At 43.3% G+C, this 15,044-nt stretch overlaps 1 protein-coding gene across 2 annotated transcripts in view; it reads left to right on the top strand.

Moving 5' to 3' along the window:
- Window positions 1-2,425: 2,425 nt before the first annotated feature.
- LOC139162397 (guanine nucleotide-binding protein subunit alpha-14-like) overlaps window positions 2,426-15,044 on the top strand; it is a 55,407-nt gene continuing 42,788 nt past the window's right edge. Inside the window, exon 1 of one of the 2 annotated variants that reach the window (XM_070742708.1) lies at window positions 2,426-2,855. In XM_070742708.1, coding sequence (XP_070598809.1) covers window positions 2,729-2,855 — 127 coding nt within the window. In that variant the 5' untranslated portion in view covers window positions 2,426-2,728. The remainder of the gene's footprint in view (window positions 2,856-15,044) is intronic. The other variant, XM_070742709.1, reaches the window with a different exon arrangement.

The following is a 15,044-nucleotide window of genomic DNA, read 5'->3' as shown; positions in this document are numbered from 1 at the left end:
TTAAAAAATTATTCTTTCCGTCTCACGGAAGCGTGCTCCCTTCTGCTGATGAAACTGTCAGAATAAAGAAATAAAGCCTGTTGAAACCATCAGAGCTCCATATTGTTTAAACCAAAAGAGTGGAAGCCTTCTAATATTCCCAATCATTATTTCTTTTACACACCAGCAAAGGGCTTGGGAGCCTCCACTGTTTGTTTGCTTGTTTGTTTGTTTAATCTATCTATCTATCTATCTGTCTGCCTGCCTGCCTGCCTGTCTGTCTGTGTCTGTCTATCTACAGTATCTATCTATCTATCTATCTATCTATCTATCTATCTATCTATCTATCTATCTATCTATCTATCTATCCCTCCCTCCCTCCCTCCATCCCTCCATCCGTCCCTCCATCCATCCATCCATTACTTAGTCCAAGCAAACTATCTTTATATATAGGAAACAGTTTTCTTGCACTAAGTACTGTATGTTTAAATTATTATTGCTTCTTGTTGCTGGTCTGTGGTCCTGCTTTTCAACATTTTGTGAGAGAAATTAACTACTGAAGGTGTGCAAGGCAGTATCCACCCAACAAGTGAAAGTTCAAAAATCCAGCTCGGTAAAATCCTGCCCGGAGAGAGAGATGTGCATTGATATCTGTACTAGGCAAAATATACATGTAAAGGCATGCAGAAAAAGAGAAGGGCAAAACTGGGAACAGCTACGGGAAATGAGATTCACTACTGAAGGTGTGCAAGGCAGTATCCACCCAACAGGTGAAAGTTCAAGAATCCAGCTAGATGAAGTTTATTTATCCTGCCTGGAGAGGGATGTGTATTGTGCAATGATATCCGTATTGGGAAGAACATACCTGTAAAGGCATGCAGAAAAAGAGATGGTCAAAATTGGGAAAAGCTATGGGAAATGAGCAAGAAGACCCTCTCAAATGCTGAGACTAATAGAAAACAGAAGCAAGTAAGGAATCCAGAGATGGAAAATCACCAAAGTCAATAACTGGTGCGAACTGGTGCGCTCTGAACAAGTGAGTTGGATCCTCTGGTGAAGTTACTAGCTCAAAAATCTGGGTTTTTTTTCCCAATGAATTTTGATAGTTCTCATGAAATCTACTCACCAGCTTCACATATATTATTGAATCATGAACCCTGGTTAATAACTGATAACAATCTGGATCAAACTTTATATTAAGCCACGAGCCACATTGGGGCTTAGAAGCTTGCTCCAAAGGAGGCTGATTAAAATTAGCCAGATGGCTGGCACTGTGTCACAACTCAAGCTCTGCCTGTTTTGTATGCGCACATGACAACATGGATGTGGAACTTAGATCACAGCACCACACCCATCATCTTGAATTTTGATTTCCTCTTCCTCTGACTTCCCATGCCACTGAGTGGCAAGCCATAAATTAAACTGGTTCTGACCCATAAACGTAGCTTGGGTTTGGCTCAAAATATTGCACAAAGCCAGCCATTGTGGCTTGTTAAACCATGATTTAGGACAGGGTCTCCAACCCTCAGCAACGTGAATCCTGGCGAACTTCAACTCCTAGAATTCTCCAGCCAGCAAAGCTGTGTGTGTGCAAAGTGTGTGCAAAGCTGGCTGGGGAATTCTGGGAGTTGAAGATCCCTGATTTAGGACATTGCGCTGGCTAACTTTGGCCTGAGTCCATTAGGAGAGGGGCGACTTATAAATCTAAACAAACAAACAACTCACTCTGTCAAACTGTTTTTGTTTTGGTTTGTGTTTTTTGTGCAGTAAACCTGCGTAATATGAGGCATTTGGTGTGTTTTTTCAGGAGTCCCCAAACTTAGCAACTTTTAAAACGCAGTCTTCAGCTCCCAGAATTTTACAGCCCTCAGAGCTGGCAGTTAAAAGTCCACAAACTCTTTAAAAGTTGCCACGTTTTGAAGACTTCTGGTTTAAATGGGTGGTGATGGCAATGGCCAAGGGAGCACCGAGGGAGCACCTGAAGCAAAGACAACCCATGTCATATATTGTTCAGTGTCTGGAAGTGTGTGTGTGAAGGGGACGTGTGTGTGTGTGTGTGTGTGTGGAAAGTCTGTGTTTGGGGAAATGTGTGTGTGGGTGTGAGTGTGTGGGTGTGAGTGTGTGTGTGATTCTGTGGAAGTGTGTGTGTAGGGGAAGTGTGTGTGAGTGGGGTAAGTATGTATGTGTGTGTGGAAGTGAGTGTGTGTGGAAGTTTGTGTGTGGAAGTGTGTGTGTGAGTGTGTGTGGGGGGAGAAGTGTGTGTGGGGGAAGTGTGTGTGTGTGGGGGAAGTGTGTGTGTGTGTGTAAAGTGTATGTGAGTGGGGGAAGTGTGTATGTGTAAGTGTGTGTGTGTGTAAGTTTGTGTGTGGGAGTATGTGGGGAAAGTGTGTGTGTGTGTGTGTATGAACAGAGCTGCTGTTCCCGGAACAGCGCCGGATCCTCAACCATAGAAGGAAAGAAAATAAACGCCACGCGGTTCAACCGAAACGCTCCCTCGCCTCACAAGGGAAGCCGCCCCGCTGTCAGGCAGAGGCCGGAAAGGCTCCTTCCCGAAAAGTGAACCGGGGCTCGGAGGGGGCGTGGCCTGGGCTCTCCCGGAGGGAACCCGCCGAGTCCGTTGCGGCCACCCGCCTGGCCCGCGCTTCGTGTCTTTGCCTGGCGGGGAAGAAGAAGCGGCCGTGGGATCTTCGAAGTTCCCCTAAAGAAAGGGGCGCCCCTCAGCCGGGCTTCTCCCGGGGCGCCGCCGAACATGGGCGGCCAATGCTGCTGCTTATCCGAAGAGCAGAAGGCGAACCGGCTCCTGAGGCTGGAGATCGAGCGGCGGCTGCGTCGAGACAAGCGGCGTTCCAGCAAGGAGCTGAAGCTGCTGCTTTTGGGTGAGCCCGCCGGCCCGGCCCGTCTGGGGTGGTGGTGGTGGCGGGGTCAGGCCAGGAGGCCGCAGCATCGGGGATCCGCTTCACAGGAGCGGTTTGGGGGACAGATCGAGAACCTGCCGAGGACAGGAGCAGAAATCACGGGCTTACCCCCCCCCTCTTCCGCCAAGATCACATGAGGATTTAGGGCAGGATTCCCCAAATGGTTAAGGAGGAGGTTCCGTTTAAGATCCTTCAGAGCTGAAGAAGCTTCTTGGATGAGAAGCAAAAAGTCTTCAAAACAAAAAAAACCAGCAGAAAATCCAATGGTCTCTTGAAAAAAGCACCTTTGGGACAACTGGGTGACCGAGAATCTCCATAGACGTTCTGTTTAAGAGTTGCTACCTGTAGTATTAGAAACATAGAAACATAAAAGATTGATGGCAGAAAAAGACCTCAGGGTCCACATCTACTCTGCCCTTATGCTATTTCCTGTATTTTATCTTAGGATGGATATATGTTTATCCCAGGCATGTTTAAATTCAGTTACTGTGGATTTACCAACCACGTCTGCTGGAAGTTTGTTCCAAGCATCTACTACTCTTTCAGTAAAATAATATTTTCTCAGGTTGCTTCTGATCCCCCCCCCCCCCCAAATAACCTCAGATTGTGCCCTCTTGTTCTTGTGTTCACTTTCCTATTAAAAACACTTCCCTATTATTTTGGCCCTGCATTTTAACATGGTAGTTGAGGCTGAGATTTGTCAGTGAGTTTATTCCTAATTTAAAAGGTTTATTTTAAATAAAATGACTAGTGAATTAGGTCATATATTCCCAATTTAAGGGGCAGAACCGGGGACCGAGGGACCAATGTTTCTAGGCAACTTACTGAAGGCTATTTCCATGTACAGTGGTACCTCTACTTACGAACTTAATTCGTTCTGTGACCAGGTTCTTAAGTAGAAAGGTTTGTAAGGAGAAGCAATTTTTCCCATAGGAATCAATGTAAAAGCAAATAATGCATGTGATTAGGGAAACCACAGGGAGGGTAGAGGCCCGGTTTCCTCCCAGGAGATTCCTAGAGAGGCTCCACGGAGGCTTTTCCCTGCCTTTTCCGGCCCTGTTTCCTCCCAGGAGATTCCTAGAGAAGCCCCACGGAGGCTTCTCCCCGTCTTTTCCGGCCCTGTTTCTTCCCAGGAGATTCCTAGAGAGACAACATGGAAGCGTCTCCCCGTCTTTTCCGACCCTGTTTCCTCCCAGGAGATTCCTAAAGAGGCCCCACGAAGGCTTCTCCCTGCCTCTTTCGGTTACAGTTTCGTAGGCTAGGGTTTGTAAGTGGAAAATGGTTCTTGAGAAGAGGCAAAAGAATCTTGAACACCCAGTTCTTATCTAGGAAAGTTCGTAAGTAGAGGTGTTCTTAGGTTGAGGTACCACTGTATATAAATATTGTTATATCTTTATATACCACCAATATGGCGGCATACAAATCTAATAAATAATAATAATAATAATAATAATAATATACACGACAAAACAAATAATAAACAAACAAACAAACAAACAAACAAACAAACAAACAAACAAATAAATACCATTCACTGTGAGTACCTGGCAGGGGCAGTGCTTATGGGCCAGGCCGGTGATCTGAAAACATTGGCTTCATTAAGCTGGCTTGGTCCCATGTCAAAAGAGGGCCCTAGCCCTGGTAGCCTATGGCTGCCTAACTGAAAATAGGCTGCACTGAGTTCAGTGTGACTTACTCCCAGATAAGTGAGTAGAACAGCCTTCCTCAGCTAATAGTTTGCTTGCATCTTATAATAAGTAAAATAATAAATATTAACACTAAAATTCCATTGGAGAATTGGGGGGGGGGGGGGGATGTTTATTTCTTCCTGGGGGGAACGTAAGAGAAAATAATTGAGAAGTACTGTTTTACGGAGAGATACACAGACAATTGAATGCAGGAAGTTTATTCAGAAATTCTTTGGGGAGGGACAGCCTCTGGCTTGTTATCTAGAATAGGTGACTAATACTGTAGTCTGTTGAATAGATTTTGAAGTCCAGTTTACATTACACGGAATTGAGGGAATGTAGGCAGAATTTATGTACATAATTGTGGTGTGATTTCTTTGCCACGTTTGCACAGTTTATTCTTCTGCTGTGACTGGATGCTTTATTGCATGTTATCACTAAAATTAGGGCTTCTGGATGGGGGTTAAGAACCCCAACACTTTTATTTATTCCCAGGTAGCAGGAGCCTGTATTCCGTTTGGACATTGCACTTAAGTTCAGCCATCAAACTCATCATGTGACTTTGACAAGCCATTACTAAGATAAATCTATATTCCAAGGTTGTTATGATGATAGACCTGAGTGTGGAGAAAAATATTTGGGGGATGGTTCAACCAGCACGCAGTTGTTAATGATCATCTGCCTTGATTCTGCAGCCTCTCTGGATTTTACTTAACAGTTATGTGAGAAAGCTAAACCAGCCCAGAGGAAGCCAAGGTAATACAACAATAGTAACATCAAGCTGCACCTTCTGCTAAGTTTTACACCTTGGTTCTCTGTGTGGTGTTTTTTTAAAGGAAATTTTTAAATAGAAGCTGTGAGCGAATAAAGTTCTTATTGTGATCCCAATGAAAATAATCATTTATTTATTTATTTATTTGTCAAACAATTATAGGGTGATAATTTGTACATATAAAACATTAGATAAGTAATAATAAAAAGTAGACAATAGGACAGGGACGGTAGGCACAATGGTGCGCTTATGCACGCCTCTTACAGACCTCTTAGAAAGGAGGAGAGATCAATTGTAGATAGTCTAAGGTTAAAGGTTTTGGGGTTAGGAGTAGAAACCACAGAATCAGGTAGTGCATTCCAGGCGTTGATTATTCTGTTGCTGAAGTCGTATTTTTTGCAGTCAAGTTTGGAGCGGTTGACATTTAGTTTAAATCGATTTCGTGCTCGTGTGTTGTTGCGTTGAAGGTGAAGTAGTCATTAACAGGTAGGACATTTTGGTATATGATTTTATGAACTATAATTAAGTCGGAACGGAGACGACGGAGTTGTAAGTTGTCTAAACCAAGAATTTCAAGTCTGGTGGAGTAAGGTATTTTGTTGTGAGAAGATGAATGAAGGACTCTTCTTGTGAAATATTTCTGGACTCTCTCAATTGTGTTGATGTCAGATATGCAATGTGGGTTCCATACAGGCGAGCTGTATTCTAGGATTGGTCTGACAAACGTTTTGTAAGCTCTTGTTAGCAGTTCAAAATCAACTCCCTTCCACTCATTCCTTCCCACCTCCTTCTTTAAGTAGGGAATTCTGCAAGCCATTCTTGATGTCTGTGATGAACCATTCTTGATGTCTGTGGTCTAATCCAGGGGTCACCAACCTTGGCAAATTTAAGCCTGGCAGACTTTGATTCCCAGAATTCTGACAGTTGAAGTCCTCCAGGCTTAAAGTTGCCATGGTTGGAGACCCTTCATCTAATCTGTATCCACCGATTCTTGACCCAGGAGAAACTATACCAGCCTGGTGGGGGGGCTTTGCCCAGGTTCGCCTGGTGCACCAGTTGCGGCCCTATTTGGACCGGGAGTCATTGCTCACAGTCACTCATGCCCTCATCAACTCGAGGCTTGACTACTGTAATGCTCTCTACATGGGGCTACCTTTGAAGAATGTTCGGAAACTTCAGATCGTGCAGAACGCAGCTGCGAGAGCAATCATGGGCTTTTCCAAATATGCCCATGTTACTCCAACACTCCGCAGTCTGCACTGGTTGCTGATCAGTTTCCGGTCACAATTCAAAGTGTTGGTCATCACCTATAAAGCCCTTCATGGCACCGGACCAGGATCCCTGCGAGACCACCTTCTGCCGCACGAATCCCAGCGACCGGTCAGGTCCCACAGAGTTGGCCTTCTCCGGGTCCTGTCGACTAAACAATGTCGTCTGTCAGGACCCAGGGGAAGAGCCTTCTCTGTGGCGGCTCCGACCCTCTGGAATCAGCTCCCTCCAGAGATTAGAACTGCCCCTACCCACCTTGCCTTTTGTAAACTCCTCAAAACCCACCTCTGTCGTCAAGCGTGGGGGAACTGAGACATCTCCCTCTGCCTATGTAGTGTTAGTGCATGATATGACTGTATGTATGTTTTTTATATTGGGGTTCCTTGTTTTTAGATTTTTTAAATGTACAATTGCTATTTTAGATTTTAAATTATTAGATTTGTCAATACATATTGTTCTTTATCACTGTTGTGAGCCGCCCCGAGTCTACGGAAAGGGGCGGCATACAAATCTAATTAATAATAATAATAATAATAATTTTCCTGGCCTCTTTGCTGTTTGTCTTTATTGTTCCTGTTTCCAGTCACTGTCAGGCATCTGACTTCCCTTCATGGTTAGGAGGTGATGATGCTTAAGAGATTTGATGCACGTAGAACTTGTTCTTGGATAGTCTTGAAATAAATAAGTTTTAACACTGTTATAATTAACAATCATGATAGCCTAAGGATGAAGTGAATGCAACATCGCTTTTGTTATAGTGATTGTGGTGTGATTAGGTAGAGAAGTAGAGAAGCAGCCTGTGTCTTCATCAGTCATCATTTTTGGACTATCCTCCTAGCAACAGGGCCTCCTTTTTCTGACCACCCAAATTATAAATCATAAAAAGCAAAGGGCCAAAAAGGTCTCATCTGTCTCTCTGCCGATATCCCTACTCAGCAGCTAAAATATAACAAGAGAAGGAAAAACACATTCTCCTGATCTCTTCCAACCAACCGATATGGCTTCCTTTCATCATTTTTAGGTGCCCCAACAACTCAGAGGCATTCCAGGGAAAAGACATTAGTAAATAGGCTGGAACTGGTAGCACTTTGCTTTTACAACATGGATATTCTACTTGTCCAAAAAAATGTAAATGATCGTTAAGGATGGGAAGAGGTGAAAGAGAAATGTATTTTGTGGCAGTACAGATACCTTATTTTTCAGAGTAGACTCACTGGAGTATAAGATGCAGCTTAGTTTTTAGGAGGAAAATTTATTTATTTAATTTATTTAATGTATTAGATTTGTATGCCGCCCCTCTCCGTAGACTCGGGGCAGCTCACAGCAATAATAAACAATATATAACAAATCTAATAATTTAAGAGAAACACTAAAAAACCCATTATTAAAAGCAAACATACACACAAACATACCATACCTAAACTGTATAGGCCCGGGGGAGATGTTTCAATTCCCCCATGCCTGATGGCAGAGGTGGGTTTTAAGGAGTTTACGAACGGTGAGGAGGGTGGTGGCAGTTCTAATCAATGGGGGGAGCTGGTTCCAGAGGGTCGGGGCCGCCACAGAGAAGGCTCTTCCCCTGGGTCCCGCCAAACGGCATTATTTAGTTGATGGGACCCGGAGAAGACCAACTCTGTGGGACCTAATTGGTCGCTGGGATTCGTGCTGGCCCGATGCCATGAAGGGCTTTATAGGTCATAACCATATAGCCTTCCCTGGACCCAGCCATACTTAATAACTATCGTCTAGTCTCCAACCTTCCCTTTATGGGGAAGGTTGTTCAGAAGGTGGTGGCGCTCCAGCTCCAGCGGTCCTTGGAAGAAGCCAATTATCTAGGTCCTCAGCAGTCGGGTTTCAGGCCCGGTTACAGCACGGAAACTGCTTTGGTCGCGTTGATGGATGATCTCTGGCGGGCCCAGGACAGGGGTTTATCCTCTGTCCTGGTGCTTCTTGACCTCTCAGCGGCTTTCGATACCATCGACCATGGTATCCTTCTGCGCCGGCTGGCGGGGTTGGGAGTGGGAGGCACTATTCTTCAGGGGTTCTCCTTCTACCTCTCGGGTTGGTCACAGTCGGTGTTAGTGGGGGGTCAGAGGTCGACCTCTAGGTCTCTCCCTTGTGGGGTGCCTCAGGGGTCGGTCCTCTCCCCCCTGCTATTTAATATCTACATGAAACCACTGGGGGAGATCATCCAAGGACATGGGGTGAGGTATCATCAGTACTCTGATGATACCCAGCTTTACATCTCCACGCCATGTCCAGTCAACGAAGCAGTGGAAGTGATGTGTCGGTGCCTGGAGGCTGTTGGGGCCTGGATGGGTGTCAACAGACTCAAACTCAACCCGGATAAGACGGAGTGGCTGTGGGTTCTGCCTCCCAAGGAAAACTCCATCTGTCCATCCATTACCCTGGTGGGGGAAGTATTGGCCCCCTCAGAGAGGGTCCGCAACTTGGGCGTCCTCCTCGATCCACAGCTCACATTAGAGAAACACCTTTCAGCTGTGGCGAGGGGGGCGTTTGCCCAGGTTCGCCTGGTGCACCAGTTGCGGCCCTATTTGGACCGGGAGTCATTGCTCACAGTCACTCATGCCCTCATCACCTCGAGGCTCGACTACTGTAATGCTCTCCACATGGGGCTACCTTTGAAAAATGATTGCTCTCGCAGCTGCATTCTGCACGATCTGAAGTTTCCAAACACTTTTCAAAGGTAGCCCCATGTAGAGAGTGTTACAGTAGTCGAGCCTCGAGGTGATGAGGGCATGAGTGACTGTGAGCAGTGAGTCCCAGTTCAGGTAGGGCCGCAATTGGTGCACCAGGCAAACCTGGGCAAACGTCCCCCTTGCCACAGCTGAAATATGGTTCTTTAATGTGAGCTGTGGATCGAGGAGGATGCCCAAGTTGCGGACCCTCTCTGAGGGGGTCAATAATTCCCACCCACAGGGTTATGGACGGACAGATGGAATTGTCCCTGGGAGGCAGAACCCACAGCCAATCCATCTTATCCGGGTTGAGTTTGAGTCTAAAAATGGGGGGGGAAATCTGCCTACCAGGTTAGCGTCCTTAGTCTGGTCAGCTTCAGCATATTATTTTATCCCCTGGTTATGGCTTTAAAAAAAACCTTTGGGGACAGTAACAATGAAAAAGCCTGCAAGCTGGGAAGAGCTGGGAAGATCATAAGCACCTTGTGAGGGCTGGGGAAAAAAGCTTTGAAAAAGCTACATTCAGAGTATAAGACACATCCAAATTTTTAGCCTCTTTCAAGGAGGAAAAAGGTGTGCCTTCCACTCGGAAAAATACAGTAATCATCAACTTACAACCTTTTGTTTAGTGACCATTCAAAGTTAGAACTGGAAAAAGGTCCAGTTTTCCCACTTGCGACTGTTGCAGCATTCCTATGGTCACATGATCAAAATTTGGGTGGTTGGCAACTGGCATGTATTTATGACAGTTGCATTGATCCGGGATCGTGTGATCACCCTTTGTAACCTTTCCAGCCAGTTTCTGACAAGCAAAGTCAAGGGGAAAAAGCCAGATTTTCTTAATGACCACATGGTTCATTTAACTACTGTGGTGATTACTTACTAACTGTGGTAAGAAAAGATGTAAAATGGAGCGCAAGTCACTTAACCACTGTTTGGCTTAGCAATGGAAATCTTGGGCTCTGTTGTGGTTTGTAAGTCGAGGACTATCTGTATAAAAAAAGGGGGGAAGGGTATTGACATTGCTGAGTCAGACAGGCCAATGAATCATATGGAATATTTTTTTTTTGCTATATTGTGATTAAAATTTCAGAAGACTGTTTGGAACTATTGAGGAAGAATTGTAGTAGGAGAGTTATGAACTGTTTTTCCAAAACATTTTTTATGTTTATTCATACAAACGCAATAGTAAAGTAGCAATAGACATACAGTAATACCTCGTCTTACGAACTTAATTGGCTCCGGGACGAGGTTCGTAAGGTGAAAAGTTTGTAAGATGAAACAATGTTTCCCATAGGAATCAATGGAAAAGCCAATAATGCATGCAAGCCCATTAGGAGAATCCAAAATATTAAGGCTTTAAAAAAAAAACGGTGGCCAGACAAAGCTGAGGCAAACAGCTTTCTTCTCCCTTGAGCTCCATGAGCCTTTCCCTCCCGTTTTTGCCCACCTCTCTTTCCTCATCTCCCCCACACCTTTCTCCTCCCTTGAGCTCCATGAGTCTTTTCTTCCTGTTTTTGTCCCCCCTACTCTGCCCAGCAGAGCGCCTGCTTTTGCGATCCTGGGATTCCCCTCCTGGGATTTCCCTACAGCATTGCAAAAACGTGGAAGTCAGGAGGTGGGGTTTCCCATGGAGGGGAGCCTCAGGGGATCCCAGGATCGCAAAAACCTGCGCTTGGCTTGCAACGAAAGTCCGGAGGCGGGGCATCTCAGTGGCGGCTTGGCAGGTTCGTAAGGTGAAAAAAAGTTCATAAGAAGAGGCAAAAAAATTCCGAACCCTGGGTTCGTATCTTGAAAAGTTCGTGTGATGAGGGGTTCGTATCATGAGGTACCACTCTATTTTTTCTTCCTCATACAGTATAGATATTCTACGTAGTATATTTCAAAAAGATTTTAAAGTACTGGTTAGAGGGCTTGAAAAAAGGGGTAAAGTTCATGTGTGAAATCTTGGCTTTTTCATATAAGCCAGTGGTTCTCAACCTGGGGGTCAAGACCTCTTTGGGGTCAAATGATTGTTTCAAAGGGGTCGTCTAAGACAAAAAGACAAATTTCTCATGGTGCTAGGTACTAAAGCTTCTATTCTGGCACCTTGGAACATATTTTTACAATCCAACCAATCAGGCGTTTACAGTGGGGGTGTCCCTCTGACCTTCCTGCCAATCAGCTTAAAGCTCTGTTGGGAGAATTGGCACTAGACTTGTGGTTGGTGTCACCACAACAGGAGGAATTGTATTAAGGGGTCGCAGCATTAGAAAGGTGGAGAACCACTGATTAAGCACTAACAGTTTTTTGAGTGACCCTTCTGGACCGTGTATTTGTGTTCTACGTATCAAATAAAGCAAATTCCTTTTTTCCTGCCAATTCAGTTATTTCCATTACCATTTATGACTGGCACTAGCAACATAGTCTTAAAACAATTGAAAATCAAGCATAGTGATTTGAATGAGCATAGGTAAAAAAGTTGGTAACCAAAATATTGACGCCACTAAACCTCATTAAAGCCAGTAATGTATTGTACCGTGCTTTCAAAACTGCATTAGTTATGCCTGAAACTCATTTGTGGTTAATTATTTGCTCATTCTATTTTGTTACTACTGCAACAGTGATTGTGAATGAAATTCATGTCTGAAACTAAAGACTATATTGGCTGTTAAGGCAACAGCACCTTTTAAGATGGGGTCTTAAGAGAGAACTATTTAACAGAGTGACAGATCCTAAATGTTCATTTTGCATTACCTCCAATCCCACAATCTGCCATATTTTAATAGCAATGATGGGACCAAGTCTACTCAGGTTCTAAGTATCTAACAACTACCTCACCTACTGCCTATGCCTGGGACAGCCAAAGATTAGATAAGCAGTGGGGTTTTCCCCCCTTAATCTATGCTATGCAGTATGTGACTCGTAAGTTTCAGTAGTGTCTGGTTTGATTGTCCTTATGCTCAACTGGAGTTTATGGTGGGGCACATGACTTTTTAAGCAGTAATACTTTCAAAGTATCCTCCTACCCAAGCTTTCTGCCGAACAGTTATTTCTGCAACCTCCTTAAAGTGAAGTTCAGAAGCTCTTGGAGATTTTCTGCATGAGAGACCTGGGTGAATAGATCTTCTTTGCTGAAGTCTCTTATCAAGAGATAGGATAGGAAAGGTCAAAGAAGCTGGCATTTTGTATGACTGCCCCCCCCATTTGTAACAATATATCCTCATCACAAGAGTGACCTTCCTCTTGTTCTTCTTTTTGTTTCCCTACAAGTGCAGAATTTGCTTTTTCTAATTTTGGCTCAACCAAGCCTGACATCATCGGCTAGCAGAGAGAGTGAATGGCCCACAGTCACTCTTATGCCTTTGGTGAGACTAGAACTCACGGTCTCCTGGTTTTCTAGCCTGGTGCCTTAACCACTAGCCCAAACTGGCTTTCAATGTCCTCCCTCTTATCTCTTCCAAGAAATGGTTCTGGAAGGCCTTGATAATTACCATATTTTTCGCCCTGTAAGAAACATCGGTGTATAAGACGCACCAAGATTTTAAAGAAGTAAGTAAGAAAAAAAAATGTTTTTTACTCCCTGGCCTCCAGGAACACTAGCAAACCTCCCAAACCCTCTGTGTGCCCTGTTTTTTTTTTTTTTTTGCAAAAATCGGCGTGTTTTGTTTTCCCCAAGCCCCCAGGAACACTCAGCAGGCCTCCCAAGCCCCCTGTGCACCCCGTTTCCCACAAAAATGGACACATTATTTACCTATTTTTTTTGCAAATGGAGAGGGTTGGGGAATCTGCATAGGGCTGATGCTTCTGTTTTTGTAAAAAAAAAAATGGCCCATTTTTTACAAAAATGGGGTGTACAGAGGGTTTGTGAGGCCTGCAGAGTGCTCTCGGAAAGGCAAAAACCACCCTGTTTTTATAAAAATAGCCCATTTTTTTTGCCCATTTTTGAGCAAAAACAGGGTGTTTTTGCCTTCTCCCAGCCCCCGGGAGCACTCTGCAGGCCTCACAAACCCTCTTCATTCACCATTTTTGCAAAAAAAAAAAGGCAAAGATGTGGCGTTGGGGCTTTGGGAGGCCAAAAATGGCTGTATTCAGTGTATAAGTTGCACCAACATTTCCACCCTCTCTTAGAGGACAAAAGGTACATCTTATACTCCAAAAAGCAAGGTAGGTAACTAGAAAAATGTTTGTGCCATTATATTTTTGTTAATGTACATTTAATTGTTGCATTAATTTTGCCTTTCATTTTGATTACAAAGCTTCTTGAGTAAGATCGTTTATACACTATATAAATAAAAGAAATAAAATGTGGTTGAACAAAACTCCAACAAAGTGAATTTGCACTTACATTTTGTTCCTTTTCTTAGTAAAATCGATTATATGTCTACAATTACTGGTTGCAATTATTGGAACATACATTTTTAAATATTGATTTGCACATTTATATTTTTTTTGAATGAAAGTGATTTCTGCTTGCTTGGTATAGTCAGACATTTTCAATGTTTGTATGCAACTCATTTTCATGACTTGGCATTTTCTGAATAATTTTCTTTATTGTTCCCCTTCATTTCCAGTGAAATGTAAACATTTCTGACTCAAACTGACTGTTCACTTGTTCATGCTATGCTACACACACACACACATACACAAACGTGGTAATAAGAATAGCAAGGTTTTACCCATTTTTTTTCATTTTCTAGAAAAAGGAGAGAGAAATGAAAAGAATGCTGAAGCAAGTAAATATATTAACATAAAAGCTAGAGGACCAGTTATTGTCATTAGCCATGGGGCCCTGAGTCACTTGTACAGAATTGTTATTGTTGTATTTTTTAAAAAAAGAAGTCCTAACTATGGGTTTAGGTAAACAAGGATGTCTTTACTTCCTGATTTGATGGAATGACAAGGTAACATATAAAATAAAATAACCTGTGAATGATAGTATCGTAGTAATTGGGTCAAGGAGAGTTTTCTTAGCAATCAATGATGTATTAATACACTTGTGATTGCATCTTCTACTTACAGTAATTTTCAGATATGCCATGGTTCTCATATAATAGGCTAAATATTCTGTCCTGCGTTACCTCACAAACTCTTTGCAAGAAGGAATACTTCAATATTTTCAGTTATTAATTTTTGTACGATCATGTAACTAATCCCCTTAAAACCTCAGTCTCGCATGAATGAGAGCATTGTGGTTGTATTAAGTCTTGAAGTGGATTTCCTGTCTGCAAAAACCAAACATAATCATTGCTTTTTCTGAGTTATTAAAAACATTCAAAAGAAAGGGAGAGCGACGGCACGTCTCCTTGGTAACAGTAAAACCTGCAGGTTTTTCAATTTCACTAGGGGGTGAATATAGCACTCATTACATTTTTTAAAGATATGTTTTTGTTAAATTATCCTCATTTAAAATAGTTTCCATTTTTTGATAGTTACATTTGGTGTGCAAAAATACTCGTGGGGGAACGGAAAGTATTTCTATGAGTTTATTTTCTATGGAGAAGAGGATGTTTATGATAAGAGGGAACTAATGACTTGATATACATTATATGTATAATATATATTTACCAGCGATGAATATATAGTATAGTAGAATATATAGAATATTTAGTATTTAGCAATGGTAGGTTGCTCCCGGTTTGGACCATAGTGGTGGTGGTGGGAGGCTCCGCCCACCCACCCGGACTGCTTCCGCACATGCGTAAAAACATCATCCGTGCATGTGCGTGCGCAAAGAGGTAGC

This window comes from Erythrolamprus reginae, chromosome 2 (assembly GCF_031021105.1).
Source record: "Erythrolamprus reginae isolate rEryReg1 chromosome 2, rEryReg1.hap1, whole genome shotgun sequence".
NCBI classification, from domain to species: Eukaryota; Metazoa; Chordata; class Lepidosauria; order Squamata; family Dipsadidae; genus Erythrolamprus; species Erythrolamprus reginae.
This window is presented reverse-complemented; position numbering and strand designations above follow the sequence as displayed.